The 23,700-nt window shown below is 50.7% G+C and overlaps 1 protein-coding gene across 10 annotated transcripts in view; it reads left to right on the top strand.

Moving 5' to 3' along the window:
* Positions 1-23,700, top strand: part of Cacna1b (calcium voltage-gated channel subunit alpha1 B) — a 166,727-nt gene that overhangs the window by 71,782 nt on the left and 71,245 nt on the right. For 5 of the 10 annotated variants that reach the window (XM_057754967.1, XM_057754974.1, XM_057754970.1 and 2 more), the window contains exons 14-21: positions 194-325; positions 587-659; positions 6,706-6,823; positions 10,219-10,286; positions 13,079-13,185; positions 15,946-16,008; positions 19,336-20,124; positions 20,910-21,127. In XM_057754967.1, the coding sequence (XP_057610950.1) occupies positions 194-325; positions 587-659; positions 6,706-6,823; positions 10,219-10,286; positions 13,079-13,185; positions 15,946-16,008; positions 19,336-20,124; positions 20,910-21,127 (1,568 nt within the window). The remainder of the gene's footprint in view (positions 1-193; positions 326-586; positions 660-6,705; positions 6,824-10,218; positions 10,287-13,078; positions 13,186-15,945; positions 16,009-19,335; positions 20,125-20,909; positions 21,128-23,700) is intronic. The other 5 variants (XM_057754975.1, XM_057754973.1, XM_057754972.1 and 2 more) reach the window with 3 other exon arrangements.

Here is a 23,700-nt window from a genome sequence, read left to right as displayed (position 1 = left end):
GCACTGCAGACACGTGTCTGCTGTGGCTATCCCACGGCTGGACTGAGGGTCCAGGATTGTGGGTTTTGATTCCTGGAGAGGTGCATGCTTCATGTGTAGACAGGGGCTCAGCTTGAATACGGAGAGCCTGGATGAGTGGGAAGCAGCTCTGGGGTGGTCCAGCAAGACTTCCTCCATCCTTCCTGCCTGACAGGTATTGGAACTCCCTGAGGAACCTGGTGGTATCCCTCCTCAACTCCATGAAGTCCATCATCAGCCTCCTCTTCTTGCTTTTCCTCTTCATTGTAGTCTTCGCTCTGTTGGGGATGCAGCTGTTTGGGGGACAGTAAGTAGCCCGGAGGAGGGCGGGCCAGGACCCCTGGGGAGGCAGAGCTCAGAGCAGACAGTGCTGCCCGCCCCAGGCCATTTCCACCCTCCTTCCTGAAGGTCCTCCTCCTACCTGAAGGTCCTCCTCCTTCCTGAAGGTCCTCCCACAGGGCTGAGAATAATGAGCGCTTCAGAGCTGAGTCTATTGATGTCAAGGGACTGGTCCCCTGGCTCCCGACGGGACTTACTTGCTCTTCTCAAGATTTCTCTTTTCCCCCAGGTTCAACTTTCAGGATGAGACCCCGACCACCAATTTCGATACCTTCCCAGCTGCCATCCTCACTGTCTTTCAGGTGAGGCTTCTTGCACTCTCCGTGGTTCTCGTCTCCCCCAGGAGCTAGGACAGAGTGAGTGAAATTAGAGGCCCATGTTTAATCGTAACTGCATAACAAAAGATGAGCCTTGGCAGGTCCTGGGTCTGGGTGTCAAGGGCAGGTGCGTTGCCAATCTGGGGAGCAAGCGGAGCTCCCTTGGGTGTCTGAGAAGCCACTTCGTCACTTTCTCAGCTCTGAGGCCTGAAACCACTTGGTTTCTACCCTCAGAGCAAAACCAAAGCTCCTCCTGAACTTCTGTAGGGTCTCAGGCCCAGAGGCCCCCTATTCATTTTCATTCTGGGATATGTGCCTACCAATGCCCCCTGGAAGGCTGTGGCTGTGGGCCCATTGTCTGTTTGATGAGGTCCTTATTGGCTTCAGGGGTCACCTCCTCTCTTGGACAGCTTGGTTTTGGGTACTCTTGGTTGTTACTTTCTCCTTTGATAGTTAGCCTTCTAATGTTGCTCATTGATCATTTGGTATTCTGTGTACACGCCCCATGATTCCTGCTTGGATACCTTGTCTGAGACAGACCAGGACAGAATGAGCTGCCTCCCTGTTGTGAGAACTGTTGGGAGGGGGACTGTCAGGCTCAGATCTTGGTGTCTGAAGAGCCTGAGCTAACCCAGAGCTGCGCCCACATGTGTGGAAGAGCCTTTGCTCCCTGTCAGAGGGAGGGTGTGTTTCCAGCAGCTGATCTAAACCCAGTCAATGACCGGCTAAGAGAGCAGCAGTTTGGCCCTGGGATTTGTATCCCTGCCCCACCCTTGGATTCCCAGTGCTCCTGTCCTTTCTCCATGGACTCCCTTTCCCACTCTGGCTTGCTAGCAGGTCAGTGGCTTCCAGAGTGTGAGCCTCTAGTGTGGGATCGGGCCTGTCAGCCCCTAGAGACAGAAGAATGTTGCCCATCCCGGGTCCTTGCAGAGTGCATTGTGTCTGCTTGGGAATAGATGTTCATGGTGGGAGGGAGATTTCTTCATATGGTTCATGGATCTAGGGTACCCGAATACCAAGGAAGGGAAGCTGGGAGAACCACACCCCAAGGCTTGCAGTGAGCGTGTTGGGAGAGCAGTCCTTGACCAAGGCCCAAGGATTTAGAGGCCAGGTTAGAGAGCCCTGTAAGCAAGGTTTTGACAGGTGCTACCCAGTGGCAGCTCTGATGTGACTCCAGACCATGGCGGGTGACAGGCTAATTGTGACTGTGCTCTTTGCATTTGCTGTCAACGAGGAACTAAGCCTAGCGGGGGCACAGGAGAACTGCTTCTTTCCGCACACCGGGTTCGGACAAGACCTCTGCTCTAGTTTGCTTTCTGCTGCTGTGATCAACACCATCACCACAAAGCAACTGGAGAGCAAAGGGCTTATTTGACTTATACTTGCCTGTCACTGTTCATTACTGAGGGAAGTCAGGGTAAGGGCAACCATAGGAGCCAAGGAGAAAAACTGCTTCCTGGTTCGTTTTTAGTCTCTGGGTCAGCTACCTTTCTTACAATTCCCAGCACCCTGCCCAGAGGTGACACTACCCACAGTGGGGTGGGACCTCTCACACCCACCAATCAGCAATAGAGAAAATGCCACACAGACTAATCTGATGAAGGCTTTTCCTTAATGGAGCGTCAAGCTGGCAACAACTAACCATCATGATTGCGCACCCTCTGCTCCGCACACAGCAGCAGCACAGCAGAGAGCATCTGAGTGCCACTGCATCAGTGGGGTGCACGTGTGTCCAGACACTGATTACTGGAGGAGGCCAGCAATGCTGACAGGCTAGCCTGTCCTCAGCAGGATGTCTTAGACCAGAGTCTTAAGACCCAGGAAGGGAAAGCTGGTGGAAAGTGTGGGTGGGAGGGTGCAAAGGAGGAAGGAGAAACCTTCCAATTTGCTCATGGCGGGGGTGGGGGGGTGGGGGGGATGGGGGGGGAATGGGGAGTGGGGCTGCAAATTAAATACTGTGAAGCGTTGACACCCTGGAAGGGAGGTGAGACTACTTTCAAAGAAAAGGGAATAAGAGAGCAAGTGCATCTGACTCTGGGCCAAGTCAAGGGACAAAGGAAGAACTCCCAAAAATCCCCCAACTGAAGAAAAGCATCTAAGTCAAAGAGTAAGAACTAAGCAGAAATCCTAGACATTAAAGCTGTAGCAATTCAAGTAAAAAATGTAAGCAGACTGCACTCTGGACACTAAGTGACGGCGGGCAGCTGAGTTAGAGTGAGATGCCCAGCTGCCTGTGTCATGGAGATGGGATTCATGCATTGTATGAGCTGGGCTTGGAGATCAGAGGGGCAGGGGGTATAGCTGAGTGGAGAGATTTTGCCTAGCATGCTCTGACCCCCCAGTTCAATTCCAGAAAATACAAAAGGAAATGAATGGAAAGAGAAAGGAGCGGCTAGTTCTAGGCAGACTAGAGGAACATGTGTTCATAGAGGCTGAGCAGGATGAAGAGTATAGACGGGGACATTGTGCCATGTAGAAGACTGCATCCCGAGGGCTGCCCTGGAATAGCATTCATACAGAAAGACAGCTCTTGGTGTGGCACTGGTGGTATAGTGGCAAGCACAGCTGCCTTCCAAAAAGACAGCTCTTTTGATGGTGTATCATGAGTGACAGATACTAGAAGGTCATGGAAAGTAACTGTGGGATATTGGGGTGCGGTCTCAGAGCCCAGAGTCCTGGGCTGTGACTCAGCATGAGGGAGGACCTGTAGGACTGTGCCCAGTGGTAACCGAAAGCACCTCAGGTGCCCACGAAGGAGAAAATACATTGACCTGAGAGAAAATAGGAGGCCTGGGTCAAAGCCAGCAAGTTAGGACAGCGTTAGAAAGGAATTCTCCTAAATATTTGAAAGGAACTGCAATTCTGTGTAGCCCATAGAGAATATATAAGTTTCTCAGTTATTTTATGAGGCTAAAATGTCATTGATAAGAAATACTAAATGAGGATATGAGAAAAGAAAAATGTATGTCATGATCACAAACAGAGGCTAAATCATCCAGAAGAAAACTGAGGTGTCTAATATAGTCACACTTAAACTTTTCTACATAAACTAGGTCAGACCGCTCATATATAATTCTAGCAGCAGGAGGGTGAGTCATGAGGATTATGAGTTTGAGGAAAGTCTGGACACCTCCCTCCCCTCAAAAAGGTAAAACAGAATCATAAAATAATAAGAAACAAAAGAAAAAATGGTCTGTATAAATAACTTGTATTCTTCGTGGAATACAAGCAAATGGTAGGGAATCCTTGAATGTGAGTCATGGTGTTATCCAGGGTATTAGAACATGAGACAAGCCACCCGGCAGGGCGGAGAGACAGGCGTGGGACATTCCAGCAGAGTACACTAGTGTCGGCAGCCTTGCTGCAGTAGAATAAGAAACAAGCAAAATGTAAGATTTGTTTAGAATCAACAATTAAGGAAACTACTCATTAGAAATAAAATCTATGTGCTGCAATTGCATGTGGCATGGAGAAGTTGGCCACCCATACAGAAGAATGTGAAACTGGGCTGTGAGATGGCTTCTTGCACAAGAGCACTTGCCATGCAAGCCGGCAACCCGAGTTCAGCTTCCGGGACTCACATAAAGTTAGAGGGAAAAATTTGCTGAAAAGATCTGCCCTCTACGTGTACACTGTAGCATGCGTGTGCTCTCTCCACGTGTACACCATAGCAAGCACATACCCCCTCCACATGTACATCATAGCATGCACGTTCCCCCCACATGTACACTTCAGCATGCACGTGCCCCCTCCACATGTATATAGAAGCATGCATATGCCCCGCCTCCACATGTACACTGCTGCATGCACATGCCCTGCCTCCACATGTACACTGCAGCATGCATGTACCCCTCTCCACATGTACTGCAGCATGACCGTGCCCCCTCTACATGTACACCACAGCACGTAGTGCCCCCTCCACATGTTTACTGCAGCATGCACATGCCCACTCCACATGTACACCACAGCATGCACGTGCTCCCTTCACATGTACACTGTAGCATGCACATGCCCTTCTCCACATGTACACTGTAGCATGCACGTGCCCACTCCACATGTAACCTGTAGCATGCACATGCCCACCCCACATGTACACCATAGCATGCACGTGCCCCTCTTCCACATGTACACTGCAGCATGCACGTGCCCCCTCCATATGTACACTGCAGCATGCACGTGCCCCCTCCACATGTACACCGTAGCATGCACGTGCCCCTTTCTCTCCTGCTCTCTCATTCATGCTAATATTTAAAATTTAAATTTAAAATTTAAAAAAACATAAGCAGGGTTTCTACATTGTACTTGGTATGAAAAGTAAGCAAACCTAAAATTTTAGTGCACACATTGAGTACCGTGTTATTAACTAAAGGCAGGAAAGGCATTAAAGAAAATATAAACACACAACACAAAGGCTGTGATCAACTAATTTGATTGTGTAAAATTAATTTTCTGTGCATTGGAAATCACCATTAAAATACTTTTAAAAGTCCAGAGCCAGGGAGCTCTTCCTAGTGTCAGCAAAGCAAAGGATTAGTTTCTAGAATGTACTGAAAACACTTAGGAAACAAAAGAAATGACCCTGTAGTAGGAGAGGGCTAAGATACAGACCTGCGGTTACAGGAAAGGAAGGCCTAGTGAATACGCTAGAAAAACTGTAGTTTTTACTGCCTCCAGGGAGATGCAAATTAAAACCACAGTGACCATCCTTCCCACCTCCCATTGTAGCCAAAATTAAGAAATCATACATCAGAGTTTAGAGAAGGCATGGTTTTTAGAGGCCCTACCCCGACCCCGTGCACTGATGGTGGGCATTGAAGTCATGCTGGACCGTGACTTCCTAACATCCTGTGAAAGCTGCCTAGCTGCGCTCTCCCGCTCAGGGGTCCAGATGGGGTCCAGATGTGTGTGAGGTGGCTCAGCAGCACCAGCTGTCATGACAACATGACCATAACATCAGCGTGCTCATCTTGTAGGGACAGTGGAGGAAGCATGTGTTTGGAACCAGGGAAAGCAATTGACCCGGAACTAAAAGTGTCAGCATGGATGCGTCTCACAAATGTAATTTTGAGCAGAACAAACAAGCTTCAGGGTAATTTGGTATTACTGGATGACATTGTATGCTGTGTAGAAGAAGCCCTCGTGAGATGATAAACGCCAAAGTCAGGAACTGTATAACTGGTGGGAGGTCCCATCAGGAGACCTCAGTCCCATTTGGATGTTTACTTTTATTTTTAAAAAAAATATTTTAAACCTTGTGTATGTGAATATCTCTGTGTGTGAGTGTGAGTGTGAGTGCCCACAGAGGGGAACTGGAGTCACAGGCAGTTGTGAGCTGCTGCTGTGGGCAGTGGGAACTGAACTCCGGTCCTCTTCTACCAAGTACCAAGCCATCTCCCCAGCCATGGAAAACCAGTTCTATGAGAAATATAACACTGAACTCAATGACAAAGGCTAGGGTATTCACAACCTGGGTCTGGAGAAATGAACACCATTAAGAAAGAACAGGATAACCATTCCCATAATACACAGGGCTCCAGGTGGATTAGAAACTTATGTGGAAAAAATTCCACTTTCAGTGATTAAATAGAATATCTAACCAGAACAAAGGATGGGAAGTGGGGCAGGGCAGGGAGAAATAAAGGTTTGCTGACGGGGCAAAGGTCACACTTATCCAGTCTGTGAGGGTGGACCTGTGTGGCCAGAGGTGGCAGGAACCTGGGGAGTCAAAGGCTTAGCTTCCATCGTGTGACACTGGGCAGCTTGTTTTCTCCTCTGACCCTTGCTGTCTGTAGTAAATGACAGTTGTGGCCAGGGTGGCTCCAGACGGCTTTGCTTTCCTGTGCCACCATCCTCTGTTGCTTGGACCTTGGGAATTCCTGTCATTTAAGGATGTGTACATGGGCACACTGCCCGCTGATGTATGTGTGCCTTGATTCAAGCCTATGTGAGTGTGTGTACATACTCATGTGTACATGTGTGCTGTGTGCTCCTGGGTGTGATACTGATGTGTCCTATGTTTTCCCTCCTGCAGATCCTGACAGGAGAGGACTGGAATGCAGTCATGTATCATGGGATCGAGTCACAAGGTGGTGTCAGCAAAGGCATGTTTTCTTCCTTTTACTTCATCGTCCTGACATTGTTTGGAAACTGTATCCTTCTTGGGGCTAAGTGCGCGTGGTTCATATTCAGCACGCTTCCTGTGGCCACCTCCTGGCTTCCCCGAGAAGGGCTGGGGTATTTAAGCAGTTCCTTTCAGAGTGTGGCTGATGTTCATCCCCAGGAGGCAGAGCCCTGACTGTGGAGGTGCTGTGTGGGGAAGGGGTGTCTAGAGGTTGGGGAGGACCATGTAATTAATTACCAGGGGCTCAGGAAGCACTCTGAATGATCTTGGGGTCCTTGTAAGAAGGTGTGGATGTGGAATGGGTAGGGAAGAAAAGCTTTCTTCCTCATTAGGTTTAAGGGAGTAAGGTTTGGCTCTGGACTCCCCTGCTGGAAGTAGGGAGTTGCAGAGCTTGCCTCTCACCTTTGCTGCAGGCCAGAGCTAGGCCTGCAGGGCAGCGGGGAGTGGGGATGTCCACCTCCTGGACCAAGGCAGACCCAGCGGCAGCAGGGACAGTGTGGGGAGACTTGGGGCAAAGAAGAGTCTGCATGGCTGGTCATGCCTGCCAGGGTGAGGGCTGAAGGAAACAGGTGCGAGTGTGGTTCGAATGCACGTGAGACAGGAATGGAGCCTTATCAGGGTTCAGGTTAATATTTTTGTGACCTGCATCTGGCTGTCAGACCTCTGAGATTCTAAAGCTGGAGTCCCAGCCTTTGTTAATAGTTCTGTTGGTGCCTGAGAGTTCACAGGCAGGGTCTGATGTGCTGGTCCAGGAGCCATTCAGAAAATGTGGTGGAATGTTGTAGAGCCCAGAAGCAAGTTGTAAGCAGAAGCCAAACTGCTGTGAATTGTTTTCCAGATACCTCTGCAAAGGGGGTTCTTTTATAGCCTAGGATTGGTGTTCCGTTCCCTGTCACGAGGCTGAGTGAGGTCTGGAGGGCGAGTGGGTACACAGTGAAGGCAGCTAAGTGTGGCTCTGGATTCAGAGAGGGAAAGGAAGTGCAGTGTTAGCCTCACATTGGGCAAAGCAGTGACAGCACACAACTGTGTTAGTCAGGGCTCTCCAGAGTAACAGAATTTCTAGAATGAATCTTGAATGACTCACAGGTTGTGGTCCAGCTGATCCCGCAATGGCTGTCTATGATCAGAAAGTTCAAGAATCTAGTAGTTGTTTAGTCCACGAGGCTGGATGCCTCAGCTGGTCTTCAGTAGATGCCAGAATCCCAAAGAAGCAGGCTCTAATGCCAGTGAAGGAGCAGAGTTACTAGCAAGGGTGGACAGCAAGTAGACAAAGAGCAAAAGCTTCCTTTGTCCATGTCCTCATACGGGCTTCCCAGCGCAAGTGATCTGGATTAACAATGAATCTTTCTTAGAGATGCAGATTAGAAATGGATCTTCCTCCTTCACATTAAGCAAAAATGCCCCATAGGTGTGCCCTCTATATTTGGGTTTTAGTTAATTCCAGATTATGGTCAAGTTGACACCAAGAATAATCATCACAGTAGATGAACACTGACATTAGGTCAGGCATATCAGCCATCAGGTGTTTCCCTTCCTGTTTAATTCAGGTGGCTTCTGATGCACTTGTCTTTCCATCTGCATAGGAATGCAGCCTGTAGCTCTGCCTTGGGCAGGGAAGAGCCTCTAGGCTTGTGTGGTTGGATTAGTCCATAGGGTAGGTAGTACTGAGAGGTGTCCTGCTGGGTGTCAGCTGGGTCATGATGTCCTACCTCATGGGTACTGCTAGAGCCCTGAGCAGGCTTGCCTGTAGCAATGCTCTGGGCCATGGGCCCCAGCCAGAAGGCCAGACTTGGGTTGGTTATGGCTGCCAGTTGTTGCTTGACTGGTTAGAGTCCAGGGCAATAGGGAGAATGGTACTGCCTGGCAAGGGTGAGTCCCCAGACATAGGATGGAAGGGGCCTTAGTCAGGTGAGCACTGGGCTCTGTGCACAGCCAGGAGACATCAGATGGGGTCTGCAACATTTTGGTTGTCAGGATTAATGCCAGGAAGTGCACTGCCTAGTGTGTTAGCAGTACCAATGTTTGAGATTACTCAGGAGGGTAACCTACATGGGAGGAGGTGAACAATAGCAATGATGTCATTACAAAGAACAGTTCCCTTCTGTAGTGAGAAGAGGCTTGTGGGAATGGCAGTGACAGAATGACCAGGTCCTGGTGAGATTCAGGGAAGACGCTTATGTTACTCTGGGATCTGGTTCAGGTATCTCCCCCTGTCTTCATCAGGGTTCCAGTGCTGTGAAGAGACACCATGACCACAGCAACTCCACAGTGAAAGGAAGCATTTGATTGGGGTTGGCTTGCAATTTCAGAGGTTTATTCCGTTGTCATCATGGCCTGGAACATGGTAGCATGCAGGCAGACATGGAGCTGGAGAAGGAGCTGAGAGTGCTACATCTGGGCCAAAGGCAACAGAAACTCTGGGCCTGGCTTAGACGTCCGAGATCTCAGAGCCCATCACTAGTGACATATTCCCTCTGATAAGACTACTATCTCCTAATCCTTTCAAAAATGCCACTCCCTGGTGACTAACTGCTCAAATCTACATACCTGTGGGGCCATTCTCATTCAAACCACTACACATGCTGTGTAACTGTGGCTTCCTTGTCTCCAAGGCATGGTGGTAGCACCTCACCATAGGGTTTCAGGGGCCAGTTCAGGGTGGGTACAGTGTTGGGTGCTCAGACCAGTGTTTATAACCACCCTCCCGTTTCCATTGTTACTCAGGGAAGCATGCTGAGGAAGGGTGCCCAGAAATCCACATGAAACAGAAATTTCAGAAAGGGAACTTGGAAGACAGGGAGGTTTTGTGAGCCTGGCTTGGAAACTAGGGCCTGGGAGGTGCTGGTCATGGGTGGATTTGTGGATTAGATTGGGTGGGTTGTCTTCACACCCCTAGAAGGTGGCAGAGCCTGTGAAGGCAGGATGTGTTTGTTTCAAGGCTTCTCATACAGACTAGAGAAGAGAAAAACTGGGGCTAGTGGAAGATGGTCTGTGTATCCTCTGAAGGAGCCAAAGGCAAATAGATTGAACATGACCTTTAATATTTGGTTCTACAGTGCCATCCCCAAAGATCTAGATGAGAAAAGAGCATACTCTCGCCCCTCCCCTTTCTGTCTGTCTGTCTGTCTGTCTGTCTGTCTGTCTGTCTGTCTCTCTCTCTCTCTGTGTGTGTGTGTGTGTTAGAGAAGGTTGAGCCTTGTGAAACTGTAGAGGTGCCATCCAGCTTGTGAGAGCAGAGGCCTTGGGGGAGGGGACCTTGTATGTATGGTACAACAGGGCCCAGAATGGGCTGATGGTGTCAGGGGACAGAGACTGGGGACTTGGTAGATAGATGGTTCTTCTGTCTTTCATGGGCCACGGTGGTGGACGGTATGGGACAGGGTGTGGGATAGAGGGCTCCCTTCCTTAGCTGGAGCCAACCAGACACCCTGCTGAATGTTTTCCTAGCCATTGCTGTGGACAACCTTGCCAATGCCCAGGAGTTGACCAAGGTATGTAGAAACACCGCCTGCAGCCTAGAAGGTGCTAGAAGGTCTGGGACTCAGTACATGTTACTGGATACATGTGGAGTTACGAGGAAGGTCAGCTCCTGGGTCAGGGTTCATGTGACTTCAGGGGAGTCTCCTCAAAGTCATGAACAAAGAAATATTAATGAGAGCTCTGGGTACAGAGGATCGCCACCGAAGCAAGGAGGGACAGGGCCATAACGAAGGTTCACGTGTGGACAGGCTCCTGGAGAAGCTATGGAGGTACAGACTGGCCAGGACTACCCATGTCACAGAAGTAGAGGGTCCTGAGACAGGCTGATCTGAGCAGGCGTGTGACGAGGATGAACAGCGTTCTCAGACAAAATGTATGCATGGGCCCCGGGGAAACACTCAGCTCTGAAAACCAGAAAGGGCAGTGAGAGGACACCTGTGGTGCTCCCCTCAGATGCTCAGCTCGGCTGGAAGCTGGAGGAGCAGCGGTGGTTCTGTCTGTGCACATCTGTGTCACAGCAGGGCAGCTCCTTCTCTAGGTAGAACCCAGCAGGCACCATTCAGTATTCATTTCTTACATACAAGCCCCAGTGGGGGACATGATTATACACATCTCTCTCTGGTTTCCCTCTAGAAGACACCACCCCCTGTCTGGTAGCCCTCAGTCTACTGCCTGCTAGGGAGCTAGGCTGCCTGCTGTCAGCTTTAGAATTGTGTTTTGATTCAAGTTCTGCTACCACGTGCATTCCAAATGTCGTGTGTGCGCGAACCGCATCTCTGTAGGGTCTGTGTGTTCTCTGCTGCTCAGGTTGTCACCTGTGCACAGCTCCCAAGTCTGACCTCCTCAGTGCTATATTCTCCTCACTCCGGGTCCGAGGAAGGTGGGTTTAGACGCATGCAGTCCTAGGCTGTGTCTGAGGTCTGGGACACCGCTTTGGCTCTGATCCCTGGCTTCTGAGGAATTCCACCAGTTTGTTTTTGTCATCAGTCTGGTCAGTGCTGATGATTACAATCCTGCTGTGGCCAGATTCCTGGCTGGAATGCATGGGCTGGGGGAACCCGTGCATTTCCAGAGCTGTCCTTGGTGTTAGTGATTCTGGGACACCAGCAACTTTAGTTCCTGTACAGGAGAACACTTGAGTCCTGATGTCTCTCTCTTCATGTTCTCCTGTGGGTCTTCAGGGACCTGCCTGCATATAGAATTCTGCACGCTGGATCCTATACAGGAATCCTCCCGCCTTGGGATTTGAGACCAATGGAGGCCTGTCTGTCTGAGCACATGATACTGCCTGGATTGGACAGGAGCCCTAGAAGAGAGGACTTAGTCCATTCTGTGTTAGCTCCTCACTGCTGTGACAGGAAAGCGAGAGAAGCAGGATAAATAGGTGGAAAACTTTATTTTGCCTCATGGTTTGAGAGGGCACAGTCCATTATTGGCTGACTCTGCTGTCCCTAGGTCTGTGGCAAAGTCCAAGGTCATGGCAGAAAGTTGTGGTACATCAGAGTGCCCCTCTTATTGGTGGCTAGGGAGTAGAGATGCATAAGAAGGGGCCAGATCATGGTACAGCATCCAGTGACATTCCCTAGTGACCTCTGCCCTCCAGCTAAAGCCCATTTCCTAAACAGGGACAAAGCATTTGACAGATGAGCCTGCAGGGCACGTTGAATAGCCCATCCACGCCTGCAAATGTGTTCCAGCACTAATTACTTTTCTGTGGGGTAGAAATAAAGTCAAACTGGATTATTTGTAGGATATTTAGGGCAATTTGCATATACCTTGAAGTGATTAGGGGGACTCCTTCCCAGGGGGCTATAAATCATGACTGGTCTTGTGTCTTTAAAGAGTGCATGGCTGGGAGTGCTCTATGGGGGAACTAGTTAACTCTTTCTTGGAGCTGGAGCCTGAGGCTCGTCTCTGTAGAGGAATTTTCTGGACAGCGACTAGGAATTCAGTTTTTTTTGTCATTTTTGTGCTCCTCAGGCAGATTTGGGCACATTTTGAGGAATGCTAGCTTTCGGGGGAGCTAAGTAGGCCTAGGCTTAGGGGTTTTAAGAAGCCCTGGAGGACCCAGTAGTCCAGAAGAACAGCGTGGAGACCGTCCTTCTTGGGCCTCGGACTCTTGAGTCCTGGAGCACAGCTAATTGGTTTGCTTAGTGACCTGGGGCCAACGTCAGAGGGTCTGTCAGCTGTTTATTCCTCTTCCTGGACAGGTAACTGCACAAACATAAGTCCTGTTCCAATGGTAAGCAGCCGTGTGGGACTTCATGGAATCTGAATGGTTCCGGCGGAGAAACTCAAGGGTGGAGTAAGGTTCTAGTGGGAACAGGAGGATCTTAGCATCTTGCCCTCATGGGGGAGGCCAACTTTGCTCAAGTGGTTCAGGAGCTTCTAGAAGGACAGGTGGATGGGAAGAGAGACAAATTTGCTGTGACAAACCTGAGGTAAAAAAAAAAAAAAAAAAAAAAAAAAGAGAGAGAGAGAGAGAAAAGAAAAATAAAAAAATAAAAAATAAAAATTCTGGCAGTGTCTTTGCATGGTGTAGTGATGGCAGGGATAAGGCCTGGCTGCAAGCATAGCTGCAGCGGCATCAGCTTGTAGAGCATGCCGCAGGTGGCACAAGCTAGACAACATGAATGCAGTGTCTTGGATACTGTCACTTCTAGCCACAGACAGGAGAATGCTGGGGAGAAGTAATCCTGGGTCACAGGGAGCTCTACCCCTCAGGGCCTGGATGTGTGCTCCAGGGCAAAGCAGCCTCAGAGTGGCCGCAGCCCCTTGAGGAGACAGTTTGTTGTTCAAACAGGATGAAGAAGAGATGGAGGAAGCAGCCAACCAGAAGCTCGCTCTCCAGAAGGCCAAAGAAGTGGCTGAAGTCAGCCCCATGTCTGCTGCCAACATCTCCATTGCTGCGTAAGGCTCCCGGGAATGGAGTATGGGTGGCTGTGGGGAGCAGCAGTGCGAATGTCTTCCTCAGAACCCCCCTTGTCCAGGGCTGCTGAAGACACAGCCACCCCCCTTGAAAGGAACTTGAGCAGAGGGCTCACTTGAGCCTACTTTATGGCTTTCCCCAGCCTGAATGTGGGCAGAGTGTGGAGGCGTGGCCTTCATGGTGAGTAGGGATAGCTGGGCTTCTGAGTCACTGGATGGTGTCTGGGTGACCCTAGTGCTCCTTTTTTGGTGAAGCCCTGGTTGGGGTCAGGGTACAAGGAGTCTGCGTGTAGATGTCATACATAATTTTCCAGAAATGTACTTTGTGAGACCAAAGGTTCCAGTGGCACTTTGGCAGCCCATCCACTTCCAAAAATGTCCCTGCAAGTGCTTGGCATGAGGGCATCTGTGATGAGACATGGCAGGAGGACTCTGGGAGGACCCAGTCTCCCTGCCAGCCAGCTGGGTGTCAGGTACAGTGATGTTATGGGGGCTAGGGACTTTGGGGGGAATTTAGTGTTTAGGAGTCACGGAATTAGGCATGTGGCCTGGGCATCGGTGAATCTTGGGAGAAGTACACCCTGCTGGCATTGAAGCTGCACACTCGCCCTGCCACAGTCAAGGCTGGGCACATGGCCTTGACTCAGCCCTTTGTGGTGACTTACGCCTGCACTGCTAAATTATGTGTTGGAATTGGTTGGTTGTGAATGTTGGTGTTGTGTGTGTGTGTGCCCAGAGTGGTTCTGTTCCTTCCCAGAGGTCACCAGATAGTATTTTCAGACACTTGTCTCTACTAAGCGTAGAGAAAGCATTTGGCCTGGGAGCCAGAATGGCTGCAGTTCACACAAACGGCTTTTGGACCTCACTGTTCTATTTTGGTTTTCGCTGTCTGGCTAGTTCAGTTACTAACTAGCTGGCTAGTTTAATTCAACAGTTTGATCCTGAGGTTGACGAGACTTGGCAGTTATCCCTCCTTGTGTCCTTCTCTTGAGCTCTGTGAGCTGCTGGTGCTCTGTAGTTCAGAGGATGGCATGATGAGTTCCCAGCCTCATGTGGACCTGCGGCATGTGTGATGTTCTTTTTAGCACGTGCCTTCTCTGCTGTTCCTGGATGTGAGTGCTCTTGCTGCCTTGAGGGCCACCATTCCCGGAGGTGTTCCTGTCTAGACTAATGCCTGGGGAAGTGAGTCTAGGTCCTTGACATAAGCCAGAAGAAACTGCCTAGACATCCCCACTCCCGTCCCTGCGTGGAGACACTGTGGTAGATGGGGAGTATCCCCAAGAATGGGATATGTACTGCACAATATAGTGGTGTGGTGTGACTAGAGATTCTGGAGAATCGGTCACACAAGGTGAGGCCTTTCCTGGGTGCATGGTACTGAGTATGGGGGCTATTGGCTGTTGACTCTTGCCACTCATGCCAAGAGGGCGCTGTATATGAGTTCCCCCTTGTTGTTTGCTGCCAGACTGGGGAGACTGTGGCTGTCAAGAATTTCTCGTCTTGGCAGTGTTCCTCACAGCCGTGTCTCCTGGGGTGTTGTGTGGCTGCTGAAGGGCCCTCGGTATGCATGGTGATCAGGCCTTCTGCACTCTGGATAGCAAGACAGGTGACTCCAGGATTGCTGGGGTGAGGTGCAGTCCTGCGTAGGGTGAGGTGCAGTCCTGTGTAGCCCCGGTGGAAGCTCCTAAGGAGCAGGACACTGAGTGAGAGGCATTTTCCTGCTCTCCTCTGTGACTCCTCATCCTCGCCTGCTCTTCTAGGCGTGCGCGCGCACGCGCGTGCGCACACACACACACACACACACACAGAATTGCTCTCACGTTGTACATAGTCTCGCACTCACAATATTGCATGTTCTTACACACATTCACTCATACGTTTATAATCTCCCATTCGCAATTTCACACACTCAAAATCTCACACTCACAAGTCCTATGTCCGTGCTCGCGCTCACGGTGCTCTGTCAGCAGTATTGTAATGCACTTACATGCCTGTTCACCCTGGTGTGAAGGTGAACTCTTTCTAGGCTGCACTGTAAAGATCTCGGCCTTTAGAAAGGGGCACTGGAGACCTTCCTGGCCGTCCCTGTGAAGCCAGAGGGAAAGGAAATGACTGAAAAAGGGATTTTTGCTTTCTCTGTTTGTTTTTAGAAAAACTTTTACACGTCACTTGGAAGTGGCTGCATTAGTCACATGGAAGGCACTGTGGCCTAGAAGCCATGAGACTTGTGTTTGGGAACTGAGGGTCTGGGAGCAGAGACTCAGTGCTTATGGGGAAGGCAGATGAGGTCGGTGGCAGGGCCTGGATAACACCTCATGTAAGGGTGCTTTTGCCTCCTGTGTTTGCCATGTGCTCATTGGAGGCCCACAGCTTTAGGTCAGCCTGCCCGGGTCTCTGGGTGTGACTGTAACTCTTCCCAGACCACTCCCTCTTAGAGCAGTGTGGACCAGGCTATGGTGATGGATGGTCCCAGAGAGAACTCTATCTTGTCTTCCAGCTGTGTAGGGTCTGCTGGTTCAGTTCAGGCTCACTTGTCTGCACATGGAGAATTGGTTCTCAGCTTCTCTTTAGCCCTGGCCTTGGCCAGTGCCTGTCTGGTGGATGCATCGCTAGCCTTCTGCCAGATGTGCACTGCGGCCCGCACCTGTACCTGCACCGACCTGGTGCCCAAGTGTCACTTGTGTCTCAGAACGTTCTCTGGTTTTCTCACTCCTGTTTATGTTTTGTTTCTTGCATGTGCAGTTTTGTAAAGCAAACTCGAGGTACTGTATCTCGCAGCTCATCTGTCTCCAGCGTAAACTCACCGTGAGTGGTTCTGCTATGATTCTCCATCTGTGACTCATGATGACTGTGTGCACACCTTCCCTCCACACCTGACTGCTTCCCCCAGTCATTTGCTTCATGGGCAGCTCCAGCCCAGCCTTCTGTGGGAATGGTGGGCTTGTTGCCTGTTGTCCCCAAGTCCTACTAACAGGCCCAGATCTTTCTGAGCTTGGCCTTCCTCTCCCTTCTGGTCTCTGTCCTTTTGTCTGCCGTTTGTCTGTGTGCAATCTCTCTGGTACCTTGTATATGTCTACTTCTTGGATAGGGTGGAGCTCTGTGGACTTCTTCACAGAAGACCTACTTTACAGGTCTTCTGTGCGTTTCATGAAGTCCTGTGCACAGGGGTGGCAGAGAGGGTTTTTGGAGACATTCCTTGGCTCCTCCTAGCCCCTCCTTACTTTGGGGGAGATTATGTAGGTTATTCTGAGGCAGCCCTTGTTTTAGCATGAACAAAGCTGCTATTGAGCTTATAGTACATAGGCCAGGGGAGTGCTAAAACTCCTGATTGGGAGCTGAGGGCCTGGGAGCAGAATGGGGACCCATATTCTGCTCACAGAGGAAGAAAAGAAGGCAAGTAGCTGATCAAGCTGGCTTTCCTGGTGGTGACATTAGCCTGGCTGGGTCACTCTTCCTGGGAGATGTGATTCTGGTTCTTCCTTCAAGGATGGGGCCAGGACCTGTAAGTGACGGTCCCCTGTTTCCCTCCTGGAAAACCAAATTCCCAGGGGAGGTTCTGGTACTGTCTTCTGCCAGTATCTCCTCATGTTAGAGAAGGGAACATTTGCTGTTGAGCCCTCTGTGTGGAGAGTCAGGTAGCTCCTGTGTCTTGTGGCCGCTTTGTGTGCCTTCTCAACAACAGCATAGAGCAATCTGGGTCTTCTCACAAGTGTGAGATGCCGCCAGATGTTGGGGCCCTGATGTCTGGTAGGATGAGAAAGTCTGTTGAGTTCTCAGTAACTTCCATGTGGCAGAAGTGAGGTGTCAGTTGGACATACCTTCCAGGTATGGCTGGGAGCAGGACCTCATGAGAGCAGCTCTTCCCCACGGCTCCTTAGAGAGCCCTGTTCAGGTGGATTCTGCCTGCGTCATGCTGCCAGCCATGTAGCAATCTAGGTCAGCAAGCAGTTTGCCTTTCAGGAGAGGCTCTTGAACTGTTTGTGAAGTTTTTAAGAGGAACAGTGTGAGGTGTCTGTCCTAGGTGCAGTGGACAGAGGTCAAAGAAAAGCTCTGGAGAGTGACCAGGGCAGGGGCAAGATGGCTCAGATGTGTAGAATGAGACTCAGGAATCTGTCCTGGGAGGAGTCCAGTGATCTCTACAGGTTTGTGACGAGATAAAAGCAGCCGGGTGTTATTAGGTCCCAGAGCACGGGGCTGGGGGACTCTACCAGTCAGCAGAGGTGAGTGGTTGGCCCTTGCCCAGCTAGTTGGTACATTGTTCTGTGTTTGAGGGGCCACTGCCAGCCCAGTGATGCCCTTCAGTCCCACAGGCACCCTGTCTTCCTCCTGTACTGATGTGGTTCCTGAGAAAGGGTCATACCTGGGGCAAGGCTAGGGCTGAGTGAGCCCAGTCCTGCCTGTGCTGGAGTTGGAGCTTCAGGCCGGCACATGTACCCATCGTCTTCATTGTCCACCTTTCACAGCGGAGAACCGTGATGCTGGCCCCCGCCCAAAGGTTCCTGTGAGCCATCCAGCTCTGCTGATCAGGGGCTCAGGATCCAGGGCCATCTTGGTGTATTGGACTGATTGAGAGTCCCAAGGTAGTGAGCAGACATCAGTCCTCCCAAGATTCTTGAAGATGGGCGCATATCTTCAGGCCCTCTTCCTTTTCTTGCCTTCCAGTGTGGTACAGAGATGAACCGTACCAGGGACAAGGAAGCTGTGTGGGAATTCTTGGAGCAGGGATATCACGGTGGTGATACCTCGGCCTCGGCGAGGACAAGTAGTAGCCGAGGTCCTGAACTAGCAGGTGCTACTTGTCCTGTCAGCCTCACCAGGGCTCCTAGGGGTGGAGACACAGATTCTATTGTTCTTTAGCTTCCAGACTTGCCAGCTGCTGGCTCCTCTCAGGAGAGAAAGCTTAAGATTTGCTGTCCTTCCTCTAACCGGTTTATTCCAGTGACTGGGCTGGTCCCCCGGGCACACTTTGCACCCGTGTTTTGATGCAATTGAGGTTGACTGAGAGATTGTGTGTTCTTCAGGCACTCCTTCCCTTCTGCCCCGTATGCATGTGAACCTCACTCCATCAGTGACTAACTATGGGCCCCGAGCAGGTCATGCCCTCTTTCTAGGCTCAGTGGCCCTCCTTATGGAAGGCACCTGTCCTTGAGGTAGCCATAAGGGCTGTGCGAGGGGGACATGGAGCCCAGAGCACTGGTACTGTCGCTGTTACTGTTAGTGATGCCTCAGACACAGCCAGGGTTGCCCAGAAGCCTCCAGAGATGGAAGGATGAGGCTGTAGCCTCAGATGAGGTCTCTACTTGGCAGAGGTGGGACTGGGGCCACATCCTTTGATGCTCTTATTCAGAACCCAGACTGGAAATGAGCTCCCTGTTTTAGATGTGGGAATGGAAGATGTCTGGGCCAGCGAGGTTTCAATGAAGATGAGGCCCTTCATTGTTCAGTAAGGACTGGACTAGACTGCTTCCTACCCCCGTGGCTGGAGGATTTCAAGGGTACGCCTGACTCTTAGTGGAGTGTGAGGCTCCCTACAGAGTAAGGGACAAGGGCGTATTGGTGGCGGTGAAACAGGGTTTTCTCAGCTCCAGACATGATTTCCACTACTCGTAATTGGTTGAGTCAAATAGTGGGGCTTCCAGAATGTTTCAGAATGCAGCAGAAACTGTGCTCACCACAGGGCCACATGCTCCCTTGGGAGGTATGGTGGGTAAGTGCCTCTAGAAGTGTCCATTTGACTGGCCTCTCCTGGACCAGCTCCCAAGGCAGGCTGTAGGGGTGCCTCCATCAATCCTTCTCGGTTTGCAAGATGGTCTCCCTTTCCATTTTGCCTTCCTGGCTAGCTTCCCATTTACCTTGAAATTCTGTTTACCCACTCTGCTGGTACCTGGCATCCCCTTGCGCCCTTTAGACTCCGAGCCATTGTCCTCCTGCTAGAGTGGAGTCTAGAAGGACACTGACAGGCGAGCTAAACTGTGCCTCCCCCCAACCCTTCCCCACCAACAACAGCAGAGGTCTTTAAGACTGGTTACCTCTCCCCTGTCCCTACATCCCTCCATCGCTTGTGTTCATCTGCGGCTTCCCTGTGAGGCAGAGATAAGCCGGCCGGTGACACTCATGACAGTCTCCCCGCAGCAGGCAGCAGAACTCGGCCAAGGCGCGCTCAGTGTGGGAGCAGCGGGCCAGTCAGCTAAGGCTCCAGAACCTGCGTGCCAGCTGTGAGGCACTGTACAGCGAGATGGACCCCGAGGAGCGCCTGCGTTATGCCAGCACGCGCCATGTGAGGCCAGACATGAAGACGCACATGGACAGGCCCCTAGTGGTGGAGCCTGGCCGGGATGGCTTGCGGGGACCTGTGGGGAACAAGTCAAAACCCGAGGGCACTGAGGTCCCTGAAAGTGTAGACCCACCGCGCAGGCACCACCGGCACCGTGACAGGGACAAGACCTCAGCCACGGCCCCTGCTGGCGGTGAACAGGACAGGACAGACAGGACAGACTGTCCAAAGACCGAAAGCACTGAGACAGGGGCCAGGGAGGAACGTCCGCGCCCACGGCGCTGTCACAGCAAGGAGGCTGCAGGGACTGAAGTGCAAGCTCGCAGTAACAGGCGTCACCACCGGCGTGGCTCCCCAGAGGAGGAGGCCACTGAGCGCGAGCCCCGGCGCCACCGTGCCCACCGGCATGCACAGGACTCGGGCAAGGAGGGCACTGCACCGGTGCTGGCACCCAAGGGCGAGCGACGCCCACGACATCGAGGCCCTCGCACAGGCCCCCGTGAGGCAGAAAACAGCGAGGAGCCCACACGCCGGCACCGTGCAAGGCATAAGGGGCCATCAACACTTGAGCCCCCAGAGAAGGAGGCTGCAGAGAAGGAGAGCAACATGGCGGAAGGAGATAAGGAAACCCGAAACCACCAGCCCAAGTATGTAAGAGGCAGAGTATGGTGGGGTGGGGTGGTTAGTAGCCCTTATGCAGATAATAGGGAAAGGGACTCTGCCAGGCTGCTCCTGTTGTCACCTCACACCCCCATTCCCAGTTCTCCTTTTGGTAAAATCCCTTGTGGCAGCCAGTGTGTACTCAGCGACACCCAGGAAGGGACAAAGGACTTAGGGAGAAACTGGAGACACTGGGAACACACTGACCTGGGAAAGAGCAGAGCATCCAGGAGAAGGGAAAATTGGGGAGGACACTGGGAGAGGAGACACGAACAAGGTTACTGGCTGACTTTACAAAAAGCGGACCAAAGGGTACTGGCCTGCTTTTTGGCTCTGACTCTTCAAGAGACCTGGAGACTGGAGGTTGAGGCTGAAGCCCCCATCTTTGAGCTTGCCCACTGGCTGCCAGAAACCAGGTTAGGCACAGCTGGAGGCCGTTGTTGAGGGTCAGCCTAACAGAGAGCACCGGGTGCGGCGGGGTGCGGCTCTAAGGGTGTCCTAGGGAAATGGCCTTCTTCAGATTGCTTCGTTCTGCAAGGGGGTTTGATCCACATACAAACTGTAACACCAATAGTGCCCGGCTCTGCTAAAAGCAGATGGGTCAGCTCCATACCCTCCTTCTAGACTGCAAGATAACCTAAGTGTGTAGTAACAAACCACGCAAAACACAGGAGAGCTGCTCTCCCGAGCTTTACTTGCCTTGTGTAAAGGGGTAGCTGTTAGGAGCTGGGTCTCACCTACTGTATCAGACTAATGGGCATTTTGGTTTCAGGGAACCTCACTGTGATCTGGAGACCGTTGCGGTTACAGGCGTGGGCCCTCTGCACATGCTGCCCAGCACCTGTCTCCAGAAAGTGGAGGAACAACCGGAAGATGCAGACAACCAGCGTAACGTCACCCGGATGGGCAGTCAGCCTTCAGACCCCAGCACCACAGTGCATGTCCCAGTGACACTGACAGGCCCTCCCGGGGAGACCTCTGTAGCTCCCAGTGAGTATCTCCCTGTACCAATGGCAGGTCCAGCTTCCCCCATTCCTGCTGTTCCGTGTCAGTGGCTGGGCATCCAGCTTGCCTCTCTGAATTTTCTCCCTGATGGAGAGAAAGTTCTTTGCTATCGGTATCTGACCTTTGATATCTCTTGGCTTTCTGTTGCCCTTCAGGCGGGTGGATGTTAAATACCTTTGTCCCTCCTCCTAAAAAACGTTTTCACGTTGCTGGCCATGCCAGGCTCAGCGTCAGAGTGCTGAGAATACAGCGGAAGGTGGAAAGACCGCAAAATCTTCATCTTGTGTCGCTTGACTAGTGCTGGTGGCGGGTGGGACCAGGATCTCAGAGCTGTTACCTATTCACTGCTTCGGTACCCTTGCCCTAAGCCCCACCCCCTTGTCTGACTTGCTCTCTTCTTCCTGTGTGTGTGAAACCGGAAAGGAGTGTGTGGCGAGAGCCCAGTGAACAGGCGTGTAGTAAGAAGAAACTTGCAGGTGCCCGTGTGGCCCTCGCCAGGACAGATGCCAGAGAGGAAGAAATCATTCCAGGAGAGAGGCAGGGCCTAAGGAAGGCAGGGACGCGCTGAGCTCTGCGGTAGAACACGTGAGCTGTATACCGCGTGCCCAGACACACCGGTAGTCGGTCACACACGCTGGGAAGACAGTGCTGGAGGGCGGTGGCCTTTAGCTCTTTAGCCACCAGTTTCTCTGAGCTTCCAATGTGGAAAACTTGATCTTGGCCCATTCTTGATTCACTTGCCATGCCTACAGATGGGTCTGTCTTCCCGGCCCCTCCTTTGTTCCTCTGTAGAGTAGCCTGGACTGAGCCCGGGACCCCCTGGGATTTGGTCCACAGTCGGCCCCATCCATGCTGGCAGCCACAGACCTTGTATCAGAATGTCACATACTTGGCCATGCAGCACATAGATTTTCAGGTTAACGTTTAAAAAAGAACAAGTTTTATCACCAAAAAAGGGGTTTTGTGGCTTGCTAGTTGGTTTCTTACCACACTGAAGGTCCAGTGTCGGGGTGTACCACAGCTGTCCCACACCCGTCAAGGGCGTTTCAGTTACTTTCGTTTTGGTGGTTATAAGCAGACATACGTGTTTGGGGTTCATGTTGGTGTACTTTGGGAGTGCACACCTAAGCATGATTGTGAAGTTGTATGTGATAAGACTGTGCTGGGGTTTATGTGAACCCCAGACTGTCTTCAGTGTGGTGGTGCTAGCTACATCCCCATTAGCGGCTGACGCTCTGGCTGCTTCACGTCTTTCTGAACCTTGTGTCACCAGTGCTTTGGATTCAGTTGTTCTAATGAAACATTAGTAGAGTTTGTTTACCTTGGCAACTTCCTAATGATGTACGATTCTTATTATGGTTACTTGGCAACTGTGCATCTTCTATGGTGAGATTTTTATTCAGGTCTTTTGCCAATTTTTAAATTTGTTTAATAATTATGAACTCTCAAGATCTACACATACACATATGGATTTACTTATTTTATTTTACGTGTGGATGTTTTGCCCGATGTATGCTTTTGCACCATGTGCATGCCTGGTGCTGGTGGAGTCAGAAGAGGGCTCCAGAAACCCTGTAACTGGAGTTAGAGACAGTCATGAGCTGCCATGGGGGTGCTGGCTACTGAGCCCATGCCCTCTGCAAGAACAAGAAGTGCTCTTAACCACTGCCCTGTCCCTCCAGTATATATCTTTCTATATTTTCCACAGAGGTCTTTTTATCAAATGTGTTTTATAAGTATTTTCTCCTGGTCTCTGACTTGGATTTTTAGTGTTTGAATGCCGAATGCCTATATATATATTTTCCCCCCTGAGGCAGGGTCTCACTCTGTAGCTTAGACACTGAACTCGGTCTTTGGAGTGCCAAAATTGCAAGTGTTCAGTACCAACTTTGTTCTCCGTCTGGTGTTTGTGATTATCCCTTTTGAGGTTAATCTGAAGCCTGTCACTACTTCTGCTAGAAGAAAAAAATATATAACTATTGATTTTTAAATTTTTTATATATTTATTATTTATCCTTTTTCTCTGACTCTTCAAATCAGGCATTAGTTTTAATGTCAATTCTATGTTTGTTTTCTCTAGTACATTATCAAAACTTCTGTGAGTGAGTGTGTCTCTCTTCCAAGTTTTTGGTCTCTCATAAATCTGATAGCACTGGTGAAAATATCCAGGTTACTGGGTACCCTGGCCTTGTTTCGTCTGCACTGAGGTAAAAGTTCTGACTTGAGACCTATGTAGAAACATGTTTCTAGTATACATTAATTCCTGTTTGAGTAGGTTTTTTTTGTTTTGTTTTTTTGTTTGTTTGTTTTGTTTTGTTTTGTTTTGCCTGTCCACAGAGTTAAATTTGGTTAAGTCTTTCCAGCATCTCTTATTTGTGGAGATATAGAGAAGTGGGCTTCAGATCTGGATCTGTCTATGTGATGTCGGAATATACCTCAACTGGCCATTATTTATTAGCATTCTGTTTTTCTGGTATGAAAATAGAATGAGCTACATCTGATAATAAATAAAAACTGTGGTAGCCACTGAAGGAGCCTGCGTCCTCTGAGTGGAGACT

This window comes from Chionomys nivalis, chromosome 22 (genome assembly GCF_950005125.1).
Source record: "Chionomys nivalis chromosome 22, mChiNiv1.1, whole genome shotgun sequence".
Lineage (NCBI taxonomy): Eukaryota > Metazoa > Chordata > Mammalia > Rodentia > Cricetidae > Chionomys > Chionomys nivalis.
Note: the sequence above shows the minus strand (reverse complement) of the source record. Positions and strands in the feature narration are given on the sequence as shown.